Below are 19,123 nucleotides of genomic sequence, written 5' to 3' on the forward strand. Positions count from 1 at the left end.
CTACAAGGTAACCAGGAAGAAGCTGAAGAAAGAACTTTAGAGAGTAAGGGAGAATGCAAAGACATTGGTGAGTAGGATTAAAGAAAACCCCCAGGCATTCTACATGTATGTGAGAACAGAGTCTGGAGAGGACCAGAGAAAGAGCAGGAAACACATGCCTGGAGACAGTGAAAGAAGGGAGGTCCTTAATGAATATTTCACTTCAGTTGTCTATGAGAGGGACCTTGATATTTGTGAAGGTAGCATAAAACAGGCTGACATGCTAGAAGATGAACAAGGATGCACTATAACTTTTGAAAAACAATACTACAAATAAATTCCCGAAGCGAGAAGGAATATACCACAGGTTATGACAAGAAGCAAGAGAAGAAATTATTGCACTTCTAGCAGTGACTCCTGCATCCTCACTGACCACAAGAGTAGTAATAAATGACTAGAGGGTGGCAAATGTTATTCCTTTGTTCAAGAAAGTGAGTTGGGATAACCCTGGAAATTATAGACCAGTGGTGAGCAAATTATGGGAGAAGGTTCTTAGATACAGGATTTACGAGTATTTGAAGAAGCATAGTCTGATTAGCGATAGTCAGCATTACTTTATGAGCATTATTAACAAAGATATAACAGCGGATATTATTAGGGCACTTGGTAAGGTTCCCATGGTAGGCTCATTCAGAAAGAATATCTGCTGCACATTCCAGCCATTTTGGGCAGCCGTGTAGACCTGACAGAGTGTGGGGGCTTCTCTAGTTTCCCTTTGCGTCATTTCTGCCATAATAGAGAGACTTTTGATTTGCATTAATGAAATACATCAAGAGGAGTGTCCTGTTTTGTAAAGTTTCAGGTATTTCCTTTTCCAAGAGTAAACAGAACAATCCATTAGCATTTCCATGATTAGTTGCTTTCTTTGATTTGATCTTCTAACTGTCCTCCAAGCAACAGAGCACATCTCTACATTCGTGCTGCTCTTGTTGGTGGAACACCCTGCCATGTATTGAAAATAGGACACTAGTTGTTGATAGACAGTGATGAGGGTAAACTCTCTCTCCCATACAAGTACTGGTTGAAACAATTTGCACCTGAAACCAGACTCAAGGCCCTTCTGTCAATTTGTGCTTAATTTTTCTCTGCAGCAGTAAGGGAACGGGATGAAAAAGCTATGGGGTGTTCATTTCTATCACTCCTAACGTATGACATGATTACAGCTATACTGTAAGGCAAGATGTCACAAGGAAGTTTCAATGGACAATGTGGATCACAATGTGTGAGGACAGTGGTTGACCTCACATTTCCTTTGTCATTTGGAAAACCACCTCACACGCCTTTGTTCATTGCCATTTCTTCCCAATCACTAGTAATGAGTTCAAGGGGTGGATTACAGTAGCCAAGTTTGGCAGGAACCTGTTATAGAAGTAGAGAAACCCTGAAAAGGGCCACAACTGTGATACATCCTTTGGCCTTGGGGCATCCACCACTGCTTGAATTTTCTCAGCGCACTTGTGTAATCTTACGCGTCAATGATGTGATAACAGTAAGTGTTGCTTCGTTTAAGTAATTCACACTTATTGCAACATGGTCCAAGAGCATACTTGCCTAATCTTTTTAAACACTGCTGAGATTTTGAATATGCTCCTTGTCATCCTCGCCAGTAACAATGACATCATGCAGGTAATGCTGAGTGCCTGTGCAGCCTTGCAGCACCTGGTCCAAAGCTTTCTGCCAGAATGCAGGTTCAGATGCTACTCCAAAAATAAGCCTATTATAGTGATAAAGCCCTTTGTGAGTGATTATACTGAGATGCAGCTTCAGCCAAGTCTACCTTGCTGAAGTATTTCCCTCCAGAAAGGTTTGCAAAGATTCCCCTACCTTGGGCAGTGGGTATTGATCTACTTGCAGTAGTAGGTTGCTGGGTTGATAGTGGCCTTAAAAATCACTACAGATCCTGACAGGCCCATGCTTCTTGGCTTCTGGGATCACTGGCATTGCCCATGGGCTCCACTCAACTTCAAAAGAATTCCTTCAGCCTCCATGACATCCTGCTTACTGGCTACTTTATCACAGATGGTATAAGGAATCAGGCAGACTTTGTAAAGCTTGGATGTAGCATTTTCATTTAACACCATTTTCTTTAATATATTTCAGTTTTCCAGTGTCAACCTTGAACACTGCTGTGGCATCATCCAGTACCCCTCTCAATTTCCTTTCAGTTCACTTGATTATAGGGGATGTGGAATGCAAATGGTGGATGGATCTCCAATCAAGTTGCAGTCATCTCAGCCAATTACAGCCCCCACAATGCTGGCCCTTCTGTTTTTACCGCATAGAAAACAATATGGCTTGTTATTTGTTGTATTTCACTATTATGAATGTCATTCCCACTGGAGTTTTTCCCCCCCAGTATAGTTCTTAGTTGCATATCTGCAGGCTTCAGTTCAGTACCTTTGAAATACCATTCAAACCCATTTTGTGAAATGACTGAAACAGCTGAGTCAGTTTTAATTTTCCATTTTAATTAATTTGCTATGCATTTCAGGTGCAAGACATATTGATCATCTTCTGTTAGTTTTCACCTTGCAAATCTCAAGGCTACCCCATTCTGTGTCACTCTCATTGTTATCAGATGTTTCACCAACAGCAGACAGATATAAGTTAACCTTTCAAAAAGAACATGATGTTTTATCTTTTTCTCTTCCCTATGCCATCCATAATTGTTTCTGCCCAACATGCTCTTTTGTATGTGGCCTACTTTATTGCCTTTTCTGCAAGTTTCACCTTTAAATCTGAATTACTCTGGTGTCTGTGTGCCCTTGCCACATCAGTATCACAATTTGTTTTGCCAAACAAGTTTCTGTTTAGCCACTGCAATTTTGTTCAGTCACTTTCATTCCCGATTGCAACTCAATTGCAACTCTCGCAGCAGTTTCCATTGATACAATTTCAACTGCTCTTTTCAACATGAGCTGTGCTTCAGTTTGGAGTCTTTTTTGAATGTTTCTTTATAAGATTCCGCAAACTAAACAATCTCTCAATGCATTATTAAACCCAATGTTCAGAGAATTACTTCAGTTCAGTCATGTAAAAAATTTTTTAAACTCTAATGTCGTGCTGTTCTTTAACAGGCAGGCAATTGTCTTGGGATCACTTTAAAACTACCTCGTTGCCGCTGTTATATTTTGTAACACCAAAAATTATTAAAAGAAAAACACAGGAGCCCAGGATGCATGTAAGCTAATAGTTTTACTTTTTGTGAGACATGCACTTACGACATACATGTCTGATATTCATATACTTCATACATATAACCAGTAATGAATTATGTAAACAAAGAATACTTAATATGTTTAAAATATTACTCAAATATTAAATACACAACAATCTTCTCACAGCTACCATCAGACAGATCAGCTACTTCCCTGCAACCATACAGTTCTTGACTCAAACTGCACAACCCTAATCACTACCACAGTTTAGCAACAGTGTGACCACTTTGCACAACAATGGACTGCATTTTTTGTTCTAACTGCGTTTACTGTTGGGGGGGGGGGGGAGCAAAATATACACATATTTGTTATGTGATGATATGTGCCTGTAATGCTACTGCAACTAAGATTTTCATGCATCAAATGTTCTTGTGCTGAACAATAACTTGACTTTGACCAATACTTTGTTTTGTAAAATAAATTGACCCAGTATATTGGATTACAATTGTTCTTCCATTGTTTAAACTCCTGTGTTTAGCTTTACACCATCTTTCACATTAGTTGCTAACCAGTATTAATGAAACAAATAGAGCTTTTAATTATTAGGGACCTGTACTGACTTTGCCTCATACCATAAACCACTTTAAAATGCTTCCCATTATTTTCCCATTAACAGGTTAGACCATATTTTCATTGTTGACTTATAATTCCAAGTTTGCCTCATTCTCCCATTAAGTTCAATGTTATGGCTATGATTTCCAAGCTACTCCCTTCACTAAAGCAGGTGCTTGGACAGCTTTATGTTCAGCAGCATGCTGGAATGAATCCCAAACCAAAAGCTAAGATATCCATGTAGAATACCATAAACTGCACATTTAAAGTCATATTGCTTTCTCAGCTAAAAATCTTCCGTATAGCTTTGGAAAGACTCAATAACTAAAGATTCAAATCAATCTTTTCCAAATTCATTGCACTGTCGGCTAGAGTAATCAAATGCAACAATCTTGAAAGTTTTATTTGAAGCTATGTTTCTGCTTAGCTTCCAAATAAGATTCTCTTCGCTGATTGACTATGCTCCAAATTGATTTGATGTACCTGCACATGTAGAGGCGCCAATTTACATGGAAATGGAAAGATTAGGTTCAATATTTATTGTGCATCTATGGAATATAGAGAATAAAATAAATCAGCACAGGTGAAATTACTTCATGAATTATTGGAGGTCTCATCTTACCCAAGCCTTTGGGAACAACTCCACTACGATCTTGAGGATTCACCACCCAGTAATAGTATTTCAGCGTGTGCATTATCTGTAACACAGTACCAACTCTTCGAACTGCATTATAAATAGTAGCAGTGCTGATGAACTCAGTAGACAAGTAAGTGTACAACTGTAACTGGACCTGGATTGAGACAAACAAGAATGACTAAATGATTTATGTTCAGACCCAATGACTTAACAATTCATGAACAGAAACTGAAATGTCTTAACTTTGCCTACATGTTAACTTCATGCTTAAACTGAAAGAGCTTAAAAGAAAACAAAAACTTGCATGAAGATCAGTGCATTTAAACTAGTGTGAGAAAAATTCCAGTGATTTGGGTTGAGGAGGGGGCAGCAGAGGGAGAGGGAGTGGGAAGTGGGAGTACACGCACGTATATGTGGGTATGTACGGGCAGATGCTCGTATGTGTAGGTGCAAGGACTTTGGAATATTTAACTCTTCATGGCAGAGTTAGGACCCAAGTTTTTAAAAGAACAGCAAGCGAGGTTCCAAGAGTCATGTCATGAGATAACAGGTACATGATTGGCCGGTGTGAATTAATTCTTTTTGTAAAACAGAGACTAGGAAATTATAGACTACTGGATTAACTTTTACTTAATAACTGCAAATCATCAATAATTAAACACTAAAAATTGAACACTGGAAGAATACGGGACTGATGCACAGTCTAAATTCAAGAGGTCAATATAAAACTTTTGATCCAATGAATGCTGCTTGACCGAGTTCTTCCAAAATTGGATCTTTTCCCCAAAACTCAGCATGTCTCATGTCTCGATTAAAGACCAACTTGTTACATAAATAATTTCAGAGTTGTATACTTTGATAATATGAACTTTTGAAATTTCATAATAAACCATCTAACACATGGCAGCAGTTTGTGGAAATTTATAAATGGAAAGATTTCTTGAGCTTCAGCACAGAAACAGGCCCTTTTGGCACATCTAGTCCATGCCGAACTGTTATTCTATCTCGTCCCATCAGCTCCCACATGGACCATAGCGCACTGTAACCCTCCCATCCATGTACTTATCTAGACTTCTCTGAAGTGTTGCAATCAAACACTTACACTGGTAGCTCTTTCGACACATATAGCACCCTCCAAGTGAAGTTCCACCTCAGGTTCCTTGGAATATTTCACCTACTATCCTTAACCTACGACCTCGAGTTCTAGTCTCAAATAACTTCTAGCTGCACAGGAGATATATCCATCACAAATTTCTCTAGCTCAAAATCAGTGTGCTGGAGAGAGTGAGATACAAACACAGATAAACGTTTGGACAATTTTATCCAGGATAAGGCCATGAACCACGGGAAAGCACAGCTACTGCCCAACAGGTACAATATACAAAAACCAGATAACGCTGGAAGAACCTCACCAAACAGCCACTGTGGAAAGAAAAAACAGTAAAAGACCCTTCACCAAAACATTAACCTGAAGCATTAGCTGGTTTCCACTGATGCTGCTTGACTGGCTGAGTCCCTGAAGCATTTGTTTTTGTTTCAGAGTCCGTTATCTGTAGTTATATTTTTTTCCCCCAGATGTGCTGTAATCTGTACTTATGAGGATAAGCAGAAAAACTACAGAGTAGACAGCCACAGTGCACTCCTATTATAGAAGCTAATTATCCCATCAATCAGAACAACCTTTTGAAGGAGGCTCATGCAATCACAGTGAGAAAATGCAAACTGCAAGTCAGCACTGAACCTGACTGCTGCACTTGGAAGGCAACAGTGATAATCACAATGCTATCAAGCTGCCAATGTAATGCCAGGATAAATGGCCTAACTGTGTTCAAAGCTAGAATGATAGGAAGCTATTGCAATTGCATTCTTAAGAGGGAGGCCGAGCAGCCAGAAGTCGTGATACATATTGGTACCGACAACAAGGTAGGAAAAAGGATAAGGTCCTGCAAAGAGAAAACAGGGACCTTGGTAGGAAGCTGAAAAGCAGAACCTAGAGGGTAGTAATCTCTGGATTGCTGCCGTAACACATGCCATTGAGGATGTGGATCATAGGGTCTCTTCCAGGCAAGGCTGTACAAAAAGAATGGGTTACACCTGAACTTGAGGAGGACCAATGTTCTTGCAGGCAAATTTACTAAAGCTTTTGGGGAAGCTCTAAATGAGTTTGGCAGGAGTGTGGAAACCAGAGTGACAGGTCAATTCGTATACAGGTAGTGTACTGTGGAGAGACTGAGGCAGGATAGGTAAGTTGACAAGGCAAAATTGCAGTCAGAGGGATGCATTGAAGTGTGTCTATTGCAATGCAAGATGAATCAGGAACAAGGGTGATGAACAAAGAGCACAGATCAGTACATGGAACAACAATGTTGCAGCTATTACAGAGACTTCATTGTCATAACAGCAGGAATGGCTGCTGAATGTTCCAGGATTTACATTTTTCAAAATAGACAGGAAGGGAGGTAAAAAAGATGGGGGTGTGGCATTGCTAATCAAGGACAACATCATAGCTGCAAAAGGTTTAGATGGGGCCGAGGAAGGATTCCTGATGCAATATGTAGACAGGCCAACTAGATAAAAGGACATACTGGATCTGTTGCTACGTAATGAACCAGGTCTGGTGCCAGCTCTCTCGGTCAGTGAACATTTCAAAACTCCAACCTTTACAACTGCCCTCGAGAGGATGGAGTAGATTATATGGGAAAGTACTTAATTGGGGAGGAGGAATTAAGGTGCTATTAGGGGAAACTAGGGAGCATAAATTGGGAATTGATAACTCAAAGAATTCCACAAACGTGGAAGACTTTTTAGAGAGCACTTGTCTGGGGTTCTGGATAGTTTTGTCCCATTAAGGCAGGGAAAGGTTAGTAGATAGTGAAGTTACCACGGTTGACAAGACATGTGGAACATCTAGTCAAGAGGAAGAAAGAAGCTTACTTAAAGTTTACAAAGCAAGGACCAGACAGGGCTCTACAGAGTAATAAGTAGCCAAGAAGAAGGCATTCTACACATATGTGAAGAACAGGCAGACAGCTAGAGTTAGGGAAGGGCCAATCAGTGATAGAAGAGGAAATCTGGAGTCAGAGGAGGTAATGAAGTTCCTTAATGAATATTTTGTTTCAGCATTCACCACCGAGAGACCCAAGCATTTGTGAGGACAGTGTAAAACAGGCTGTGACAGATGATTGGAGGGTGACAAATGTTTAAAAAACAGAGTTGGGATAAGCAACACACACAAAATGCTGGTGGAACGCAGCAGGCCAGGCAGCATCTATAGGGAGAAGCACTGTCGGCGTTTCGGGCCGAAACCCGTCGTCAGGACTAACTGAAAGGAAAGATGGTAAGAGAATTGAAAGTAGGAGGGGGGAGGGGAAAATGCAAAATGATAGAAGACCGGAGGGGGTGGGGTGAAGCTGAGAGCCAGACAGGTGATTGCCAAAAGGGATACAAAGCTACAGAAGGGAAAGGTTCGTGGGACGGGAGGCCTAGGGAGAAAGAAAGGGGGAGGGGAGCACCAGAGGGAGATGGAGAACAGGCAAAGTGATGGGCAGAGAGAGAAAAAAAACTAAATATATCAGGGATGGGGTAAGATGGGGAGGGGCATTAATGTAAGTTAGAGAAGTCAATGTTCATGCCATCAGGTTGGAGGCTAACCGGTATATAAGGTGTTGTACCTCCAACCTGAGCGTGGCTTCATCTTGACTGTAGAGGAGGCCACGGATAGACACATCAGAATGGAAATGGGACGTGGAATTAAAACGTGGGGCCACTGGGAGATCCTGCTTTCTCTGGCGGACAGAGCGTAGGTGTTCAGCAAAACGGTCTCCCAGTCTGCGTCAGATCTCACCAACATATAAAAGGCCACACCGGGAACACCGGATGCAGTACACCACACCAGCCGACTCACAGGTGAAGTGTTGCCTCACCTGGAAGAACTGACTGGGGCCCTGAATGGTGGTGAGGGAGGAAGTGTAAGGGCAGGTGTAGCACTTGTTCCGCTTGCAAGGAGAAGTGCCAGGAGGGAGATCGATGGGAAGGGATGGGGGTGATGAATGGACAAGGGAGTCGCGTAGGGAGTGATCCCTGCGGAAAGCAGGAAGGGGGGGGCGGAAAAGATGTGCTTGGTAGTGGGATCCTATTAGAGGTGGCAGAAGTTACGGAGATTTATACGTTGGATCCGGTGGCTGGTGGGGTGGTAGGTGAGGACAAGGGGAATCCTATCCCAAGTGGGGTGGTGGGCGGATGGGGTGAGGGCAGATGTGCGGGAAATGGGAGAGATGCATTTGAGAGCAGAGTTGATGGTGGAAGAAGGGAAGCCCCTTTGTTTAAAAAAGACATCTCCTTCATCCTGGAATGAAAAGCCTCATCCTGAGAGCAGATGCGGCAGAGATGGTAGAATTGTGAGAAGGGTATAGCATTTCTGCAAGAGACAGGGTGGGAAGAAGAATAGTCCAGGTAGCTATGAGAGTCTGTGGGCTTATAGTACAAACCCCATTTCCAGAAAAGTTGGGATATTTTCCAAAATGCTATAAAAACAAAAATCTGTGATATGTTAATTCATGTGAACCTTTAGTTAACTGACAAAAGTACAGAGAAAAGATTTTCAATAGTTTTACTGACCAACTTAATTGTATTTTGTAAATATACACAAATTTAGAATTTGATGGTTGCAACACACTCAACAAAAATTGGGACAAAGGCATGTTTACTATTGTGTTACATCACCTTTCCTTTTAATAACACTTTTTAATCGTTTTGGAACTGAGGATGCTAATTGTAGATTTGCAGTTGGAAATTTTGTCCATTCTTGCTTGATATAAGACTTCAGCTGCTCAACAAGTCCGTGGTCTCCGTTGTCTGATTCTCCTCTTCGTGATGCGCCATACATTTTCAATAGGAGATAGATCTGGACTGACAGCTGGCCAGTCAAGCACATGCACTCTGTGTCTACAAAGCCATGCTGTTGTAGCCCATGCAGAATGTGGTCTGGCATTGTCCTGCTGAAATAAGCATGGACGTCCCGGGAAGAGACATCGCCTTGATGGCAACATATGTCTCTCTAAAATCCTAATATACGCCTCAGAGTCAATGGAATGATGCACCCCCATACCATCACAGATGCTGGCTTTTCCACCTTTCGCTGATAACAATCAGGATGGTCGTTTTCATCTTTGGCACAGAGAACTCGACGCCCGTTTTTTTCCAAAAACTAGCTGAAATGTGGACTCATCTGGCCACAGCACATGGTTCCACAGTGTTTCAGTCCATCTGAGATGAGCTCGGGCCCAGAGAACTTGCCGGCGTTTCTGCATAGAGTTGATGTATGGCTTCCTCCTTGTGTAATACAGTTTTAAGTTGCATTTCTAGATGCAGCGAAGTACTGTGTTAAGTGACAATGGTTTTCCGAAGTACTCCCGAGCCCAGGAGGCTATAATTGTCACAGTAGTATGACGGTTTCTTAGGCAGTGCCGCCTGAGGGCTCGAAGATCACGTGCATTCAACAGTGGTTTCTGATCTTGCCCTTTACGCACTGAGATGTCTCCGAATCTTTTCACAATATTATGTACTTTAGATATTGAAAGACCTAAATTCTCTGCAATCTTGCGTTGGGAAATGTTCCTTTTGAACTGACTAACAATTCTCTCACGAATTTTGGCACAAAGGGGTGAGCCACAACCCATCCTTGCTTGCAAAGACTGAGCCTTTGATGGATGCTACTTTTATACCCAGTCATGATACCTCACCTGCTACTAATTAGCCTGCTTAATGTGGAGTCTTCCAAACGGGTGTTACTTGAATATTCTGTGCACTTTTCAATCTTATTTTAACTCTGTCCCAACTTTTGTTGAGTGTGTTGCAGCCATCAGATTCTAAATTTGTGTATATTTACAAAATACAATTAAGTTGGTCAGTAAAACTATTGAAAATCTTTTCTTTGTACTTTTGTCAGTTAAATAAAGGTTTACGTGAATTAACATATCACAGATTTTTGTTTTTATTGCATTTTGGAAAATATCCCAACTTTTCTGGAAATGGGGTTTGTAGATATCAGCAGATAGGCCATCTCCAGAGATGGAGACAGAAAGATCAAGAAAGGGGAGGAAGGTGTCGGAAATGGACCAGGTAAATTTGAGGGCAGGATGAAAGTTGGAGGCAAATTTAATGAAGTCAACGAGCTCAGCATGCGTGCAGGAGGCAGCACCAATGCAGTCGTCGATGTAGCAAAGGAAAAGAGGGGGACAGATACCCGTATAGGCTTGGAACATGGACTGTTCCACAAAGCCAAATAACTGGGAACCATGCAGGTGCCCTTGGCTACACCTTTGGTTTGGAGGAAGTGGGAGGAGCCAAAGGAGAAATTATTGAGAGTAAGAACTAATTCAGCTAGACGGAGGAGAGTGGTGGTAGAGGGGAATTGGTTAGGTCTGGAATCCAAAAAGAAGCTGACAGCTTTGAGACCTTCCTGGTGGGGGATGGATGTATATAGGGACGTATTCCTTTTAATGTCTTCCTTCTTTAAACAAAGGGGCTTCCCTTCTTCCACCATCATCTCTCCCATTTACCACACATCTGCCCTCAACCCATCCGCCCACCACCCCACTTGGGACAGGGTTCCCCTTGTCCTAACCTACCACCCCACCAGCCTCCGGGTCCAATGTATAATTCTCCGTAACTTCTGCCACCTCCAATGGGATCCCACTTCCAAGCACATCTTTCCCTCCCCCCTTTCTGCTTTCCGCAGGGATCACTCCCTACGCAACTCCCTTGTCCATTCATCACCCCCATCCCTTCCCACCGATCTCCCTCCTGGCACTTATCCTTGCAAGCGGAACAAGTGCTACACCTGCCCTTACACTTCCTCCCTCACCACCATTCAGGGCCCCAGACAGTCCTTCCAGGTAAGGCGACACTTCACCTGTGAGTCAGCTGGTGTGGTGTCCTGCGTCCGGTGCTCCCGGTGTGGCCTCTTATATATTGGTGAGATCCGACGCAGACTGGGATACCATTTTGCTGAACACCCATGCTCTGTCCGCCAGAGAAAGCAGGATCTCCCAGTGGCCACACATTTTAATTCCACGTCCCATTTCTATTCTCATGTGTCTATCCGTGGCCTCCTCTACCGTCAAGATGAAGCCACGCTCAGGTTGGAGGAACAACACCTTATATACCGGCTAGCCTCCAACCTGATGGCATGAACATTGACTTCTCTAACTTACTTTAATGCCCCTCCCCATCTTACCCCATCCCTGATATATTTAGTTTTTTTCTCTCTCTGCCCATCACTCTGCCTGTTCTCCATCTCCCTCTGGTGCTCCCCTCCCCCTTTCTTTCTCCCTAGGCCACCCGTCCCATGATCCTTTCCCTTCTCTAACTCTGTATCCCTTTTGGCAATCACCTGTCTGGCTCTCAGCTTCACCCCATCCCCTCCAGTCTTCTATCATTTTGCATTTTCCCCTCCCCCTCCTACTTTCAAATCTCTTACCATCCTTCCTTTCAGTTAGTCCTGACGAAGGGTCTCCGCCCAAAATGCCGACAGTGCTTCTCCCTATAGATGCTGCCTGGTCTGCTGCGTTCCACTAGCATTTTGTGTGTGTTGCTTGAATTTCCAGGATCTGCAGATTTCCTAGAGTTGGGATAAGTCTGGGAACTAACTACCAGTGTGTCTTACTTTAGTAGTGGGCAAATTATTGGAGAACATTCTTACAGATAGGATTTACAAGCATCTGAAGAAGCATAGTCTGATTTTAGTAAGGTTCCTCATGTTAGGTTCATTCCCTTGGCTGTGTAGATTCAGAATTGGCTTGCCCATAGAAGGCAGAGAGTAGTTGTGTTGTAGTATATTCTGCCTGAAAAGTCAGTGACCAGTGGTGTTCCCTAACAACGTGTTGTGATCCCTGTTCTTTGAGATATTCATAAATGATGGATGCGGAAGTGGAAGGATGGGTTAGTAAGTTTACAGATGACACTGTTATGGAGTTGTGGAGAGTGTAGTTTGTCGTAGGTTACAAAGGGACATTGACAGAATGCGCAGAGCTGGGCTTAAAAGTGGCAGGTGGAATTCAACCCAGAAAAGTGTGAAGTGATTCACTTTGGAAGGTTGAATTTGAAGGGATAATACAGGATTTATGGCAGGATTCTTAGTATGGAGGAACAGAAGGATCTTGGAATCTAGTTCCATAGCTCCCTCAAAGTTACCACACAGGTTGATAGGGTTTTTAAAATAGGTCTGTGTTAGCCTTCAATAATCAGGGAATTGAGTTCGAGAGCCGCAGGGTAATGTTACAGCTTGATAAAACACTTGGAATATAATGCTCAGTTCTGATCACCTCCTTTTAGGAAGGACAGGAGCACGGTAGCATAGTGGTTTAACCAGTGCTGTATCTCAATAAATTCAAAAGAAAATGTGGAAGCTTTAGAAAAAGTGCAGAGATTTATCAGGATGTTGCATGGATTAGAGAAAATGTGTTATAAGGATAGGCTGAGCAAGCTAAGGTTTCTCCTGTTTGGAAAGAAGGAGCATGAGAAGTGACTTCCTGGAGCCGTTTAAGAGGCACAAATTGAGTGTAAGTGTGTATACACGTACACACACACAAAATGGTGAGTGTGTGGATGCAGGTACATTTAAGAAACTCTTAGATAGCCACATGTATGATAGAAAATTGGGAGTGCTATGTAGTTATAAACCATTAAATTGATCTCAGAATAGGTTAAAAGGTCATTGCAACATCATGGCCAAAGGGCCTGAACTGTTCCACATTCTTTGTTCTAATTGACTCTGGTTTGCAACTTCAAGTTATGAGGAAATAGGCAAAGTCATTGCATCCTGTACACTTCTGTCAAGAGTCATTCAGTAGTTATTCCATCATGAATAGATATACAATGGACAAATACATTGCACATCAAGGTATTCAGTCATTCCTCACATCTAAAAAATGACACCATTGCAGAGAATAACTGTACATCTTTGATTTTGTGATTGGAAACACATGACAATTCTGTACATAATAGCAAGGGATCAAGCTGGTAAGAATCAATATGGTACTTCGTTAAAAAGCAAATCAAAATTAATAGCAATATGAAAAACAATTTGTTGAATGGCTAATGATCCAGTTTTCCCAAGTAACCCAATTTGGAATGGCATACACAACTTTAACTTATTTTTATTCACATAGCAAATTTAATTCAAAATGGATCAATTCAAGGTACGTACATCGTGGTTTTTTTTTAATTCAGTTTTATTTCAGACTGGAGTTTCTCAGATATAGGTATTTTCCAGAAGCTGGAAATTGTGTTTGTCTTCAATATTTTCAACCAATTATGTTTGAATGATACTCAGCTTAATGCAGATTTTTTTTTAAAAAAAGAGTGGTATATTAGTATGATTGCATAATTCTCTGCCTTTATGAAATAATCCTAAACAAAAATGCAAATATTCACCTTGGCAGGAGCATGGATCCAAATGGCAGGATTCAGAAGAATGTGATCACAAAGTTGTTTAAGTAGAGGACCACCATTCTGCAAGTTACTCAGATATTTAGCAAAGGCCAAACATAGTTCCAGCACTTCTCTGGTGATGTGAACTTTGGAAGACTGTAAGAAGAGTGTGATTTCAGATCTTTATGTCTCAATATTTAAATAATTTAAGCATGAAAATGCACTTCCATAGAGAACAAGTCTTTTTGATTTCACTTCTAATTTATCAGCAAGTTAGGTATTAACACAAAATTAGAACTCATACCATATTGGTTACCTTGAAACCACAAACTATTTTTTAGTTTAGGGCATGCATTTGTTACACTCAATTCAAAACATTACTCAACCTTCCTTAAAGAGCCATGAAAAAACTTGTTTCAGAAAACTGAGCTTACAAAGTTATGCAGGTCTGTATCTGAATTCTACTACTTGATTCTAGATGAACTAAACAGCTCTTTTTAAAAATACCTATAGCTCACTAAATCACAAAAATATCACAATTTAGAAAATGGTGCATGCAGATTATTCATTCAGCTAATTCAAAACAAAAAAGTTGTCCAATTGCCACAAATGGTTCTAAATTAAATAAGCAACAAAACAGTACAAAAGACAGAATACACTGCTAACCAGATAGATATAGCTCGCCTTCTGGGAGTCTTTTTTAAAAAACTGCATCACTCACCCAACAACAGAAGACATCAATTTTCATCTTAACCACTAGATGGGGTATTTCACCCATGGAATAAAACATGACCAAATAGAGTAAACTGACCATTTACATCATAGTTTAAAACTAATCTTTAATATAGGTCACAAGAATGCAATGAAACAGGAGTAGAAGTATACAACCAGACCACACAAGCCTACATTCATGCTTCAACTATACTGGTCTCAACTCTTCTCTGAGCCAGTTCCTCATAGCCTTCAATTTTTCAATCCTTCAAACACTTGCCCATCTTCACATAAGACATACCCTGAGACACCACTCTCCAGACATTCACTATCCTTTTCAGGTAGCCAGTTTCAAATGATCAGCCCCTTACTTACCAGCTAAGTCCCCTTGTTTGTGATTCTCCTACTAGTGAAAATAATTCAATTGAACACCAACCCTGTTAAGGTGACAGAGAATCTTCTATGTTTGAGTGCATTCTTATACCTGTCAATCTTCTATAACTCCAGAGAATATAGACCCAAATTGTCTAGCGTCACTTGACAAGACATCCCAGGAGTTAGCCTGGTGAAGCTCCTTTGTTCAACCTCCACTGCAGCTACATCCCTTAGGAAATGGCACTAAAACTGTACAAAGTCTTCTAGATGTGGCTACACAAACACCTTGCACAATTGCAAACGAAAAAATCTTACTCTTAAAATCCAATCTCACTGCAACAAAGGCAAACATGTTGTTCGCAATCATTAATTACCTGCTGGACCTGCCTACTAACAGTGATTTATTTAACTAGAACTGCTTTGTCAAGTGCCTTTGCTCTGTCCACCACAAAAAGCGCGATTTTTGGCTATCCATATCAATTCTACTTCCCATTCCAAAATGTCAGTCCATGGCCTCCTTTACAGTCATGAAGAGTCCAGTCTCAGGTTAGAGAAGCAACACTTCGTATTCCATCTGGGCAGTCTCCAATCTGAAGGCTTAAACATCAATTTCTCTAACTTCGTTTTTTCCTATCCCTTCCCTGGTCTTTCTACATTCCCCATTCTGGCTCTCCTCCTACCCCTCATCTTCACCTGCCCATCACCTCCCCCTGGCACCCCTCCTTCTCCCTTTTCTCCCATGGTCCACTTTCCCTAATAGATTCCCCTTCTGCCATTTACCTCTTCCACCCATTACCTCCCAGCTTTTTGCTGCATTTTCCCTCCACCAGTTCACCTGGTTTCACCTGCCACCTGCCAAGCTTGTACTCCTTCCCTTCCCCCCACCTTATTTTGGTTTCTTCTGTTTCCAGGCCTGATGAAGGTTCATGGCCCAAAACTGCTTACTCATACAATAGAAGCTGCCTATCCTGTTGAGTTCCTCCAGCATTTTGTGTGTCGTGCTCTGGATTTCCAGCATCTGCAGAATCTCGTGTGTTTTCCATTTAGATAATCTAAATTATTGATTATTTTTACAAAAACGCAATACCTCACACTTCACATTAAACTCCATTTGCCAGATTTTCACCCAACATACACCCCGTTGCAGAATCAACATCCTCATAACAACATGCCCTTTGGCCTACCTTTGCATCATCAGCAAACTTGGAAAACTTATACATCATTCCCTCAATCAGATCATTAATATAAAAGACAAATATTTAAATCGAGGGCCAAGAATTGATGCTTGGGGTATTCAATTAGTTACACCCCTCCAGTCTGAAAAAGACCCAACAGGTTTTCTCATAAAACCCACCATTTCTACAGCTACTTCCTTTAGAACCTTGATTCAGACCATCCAAGTCCTAGTGATCTGTCTGCCTTTAACCTGCAAGTTGCTGTAATAATTATCTCTTTTAATTAAGATTTTTAAAACAAGTTCCTTCCTGTTTTTAACTAGTCCACGTTATCTTTGGTATAATTGTAGTATCCTCCACAGTGAGGACCGGTGCAAAAAAAATGTAACATATCCATCAATTCTTTGTTCCTTGTTAGTAATATAACAACCTCATCCTCAGGAGGTACCACTACCTAGCTTCCTTCTCCCAGTCTCTATACCCATAGAAATTGTTTGCTTTTGATATTACTCAAAAATACTTTATTTTCTTATGAGCTGTTTAGCTGTTTACTCTTTAGCTGTTGAATCCTAAAATAAAATAAATCTCAAAGTAGTATATAACAGATAAATACTTTGACAATATGAAGTTTATATCTAACAAAATAGTTAATTTTGCCTAATAGCAAGTAATAATTTTTTCAGATACAAGCATATGCAAAATAACAACCTGAAATTCCACTTTTGAAGTATTTTCTCAATACAAATTTACCAGTTTCCTTATTATGAAGCCATAATTAGCAAGTACCAGAAAGGTCGCCATTGGGTCATGGAGACTAAATCATTCAGGCTTAGTTTTCAATGAAGCCATCCTACAATTTAAAATATAGACTTTGCAAATGCTAAATATAGAGTTAAATTAAAACACTAATTTGGTATAACTTGAATTTTAACATACTTTGCTCAATATGACTCACTTGGTTCAGTTTAGCTTGTTTTAAATTCATTAACCTGGATGCTTTAAGGAAGTACACTCCTTAACTATTGTAATATTTACCTTTTCAAGGGTATAGCCAATGACAAGAAAACCCTTACAAGAGAGTATTTGTTCTTGCATAGCCACTGAATTCTTCAGCAACTCCATTATAAATGCCAACAATGTGGAACTGAAATTTAAAAAATATTAACATTTCAATATTTTACACATAAACAAGGAGAATTTTACAATACAACTTAGTGTGGAACTCAGCATTTATTTTAACTGCAAATATCAGCATTATCTTATATGTGCTTTTAAACATCCTTCACGCAAAGCTTCCTATACACCAAAATTTTAAACGCCAACCAAAACCACAGGTTGTTGAATATCTCCAAACTATCTAGAAATAATAAGTAACCATAAGTTACATTGTGTCTAAAGATCCTAACTAGATGATGACCAGGAGGAAAAGCCTTGGGAGCATGTATGATTTATGGGCCCAATACAGAAAAATCAATTACCCATTTTATGCAGAAATACAAGGAGCAATGTAGCAGAATATCCATCTCACGATAGACAAAATCAAACAATTGAGCTTTCCTCGACTTTGTCAAATAACTAGGCTGGTGAAGGCTTGGTTCTCAGGTACTTGACTAGCCAGCAATTCAGTGGGAGAATGCCAAGAGACAGTTTCCAAGCCAAGTAAAGAACAACACTAGGGAATCTCTGGACTGACCTAGGGGAGCTACCAAACAAACATGGGATTAATCAGCATATTCATTTAACCAGCATCTATAAAAGCCTGGCACATTCTAGGTAATCCAATTAATTACATTAGGCAAAAGTCAACAGCAGAAAGGTTAGGAAAAGCACTAAAAATTGGGACCTGTGCACAATTTTAAAATCCACACAAGTCACTACAATGTGCAGTGGATTCTGGTTACTTGGGACACGTCAGGACCTGAATGTTTTTGGCCCAATCAAGCAGCTGCTCCAATTAAGCAGTGGCTCAATCACCACAATCCACTTATTTGCACTGGTACCTGAAAATACAAGAATATTAAATAAGTATATGATATGTTCTCTAGATTACTTATTTATTTCTGCTGTTTTCTTCAGGAAATGTAGAAAACATTGCATTTTCAAGTTCCAGATTGTTTTCATGTATTTGATAAATCTGCAATCAATTTTTTAAAGACATTATGAACACATGGATAGAGTTTGGTGGGAACTGCCTCGAGTGCTGTACCCAACTGTAAGAGTTCGTCCTTCTATCTGTACAACATATGCAGAGGACCCAGACTTGCTGGGGATTCTAATTGGGGTTCAGCCAATGTGCTCTGAAGTTAAAGTTCTCATGATTTCCATGAGTCCACCTGCCTGTAAATTTTCCTTCAAATATGCAGAGAGCAGTGGACACAGCACAGCATGTCATGGAAACCAGTTTCCACTCCATGGACTCACTGCCTCAGTAAAACAACCAACATAATCTAAGTCCCCATTCATCACAAATATTCTTTCTTCTCTCCTTATCCATCAGGCAGAAAAATAAAAATGCCTAAAAAGCATGTACCATCGGATCAAGAACAGCTTCTAGCCATCTGTTATAACAGTTACTGTGTACATTTAAATAGTTTAGAGACATTAGACTCTTCCTAAGACTAGAGATGGACTCTTGACTTCACAATTTACCTCATTATCGCCCTGCACCTTATTCTCTACCTGCCCTACACTTTCTCTGTAGTTGTTGCTTTATTCTGTGTTGTTATTGTTTTATCTTGTTCTATCTCAAAGCATTGTGCAATTATTTGATCTATATGAACAATATGCAAAACAAGTGTTTCCACTGTCTCATTATATGTGCAATAATAAACCAACTAAGTGTTTTCAACCACTCACAAAGTTCTTGGGAAAAAAATCTATGATACCCATTGCATAACATCATCTTTCTGTTCATGTGTCCCTATGTAGTATATATGCACAAACTTCAATATGAGGCAATCTTTTGGTTAGAAATCCACTTGAGC

At 40.6% G+C, this 19,123-nt stretch overlaps 1 protein-coding gene across 1 annotated transcript in view; it reads right to left on the reverse strand.

The window, feature by feature from the left end:
* The window catches only part of lrba (LPS-responsive vesicle trafficking, beach and anchor containing), an 817,631-nt gene that overhangs the window by 715,944 nt on the left and 82,564 nt on the right, over positions 1-19,123 (reverse strand). The window contains exons 11-13 of the mRNA XM_059965020.1: positions 17,175-17,283; positions 13,882-14,034; positions 4,432-4,600 (exon numbers count right to left, since the gene is read on the reverse strand). Of these exons, the coding sequence (XP_059821003.1) occupies positions 4,432-4,600; positions 13,882-14,034; positions 17,175-17,283 (431 nt within the window). The remainder of the gene's footprint in view (positions 1-4,431; positions 4,601-13,881; positions 14,035-17,174; positions 17,284-19,123) is intronic.

This window comes from Hypanus sabinus, chromosome 3 (assembly GCF_030144855.1).
Source record: "Hypanus sabinus isolate sHypSab1 chromosome 3, sHypSab1.hap1, whole genome shotgun sequence".
NCBI lineage: Eukaryota > Metazoa > Chordata > Chondrichthyes > Myliobatiformes > Dasyatidae > Hypanus > Hypanus sabinus.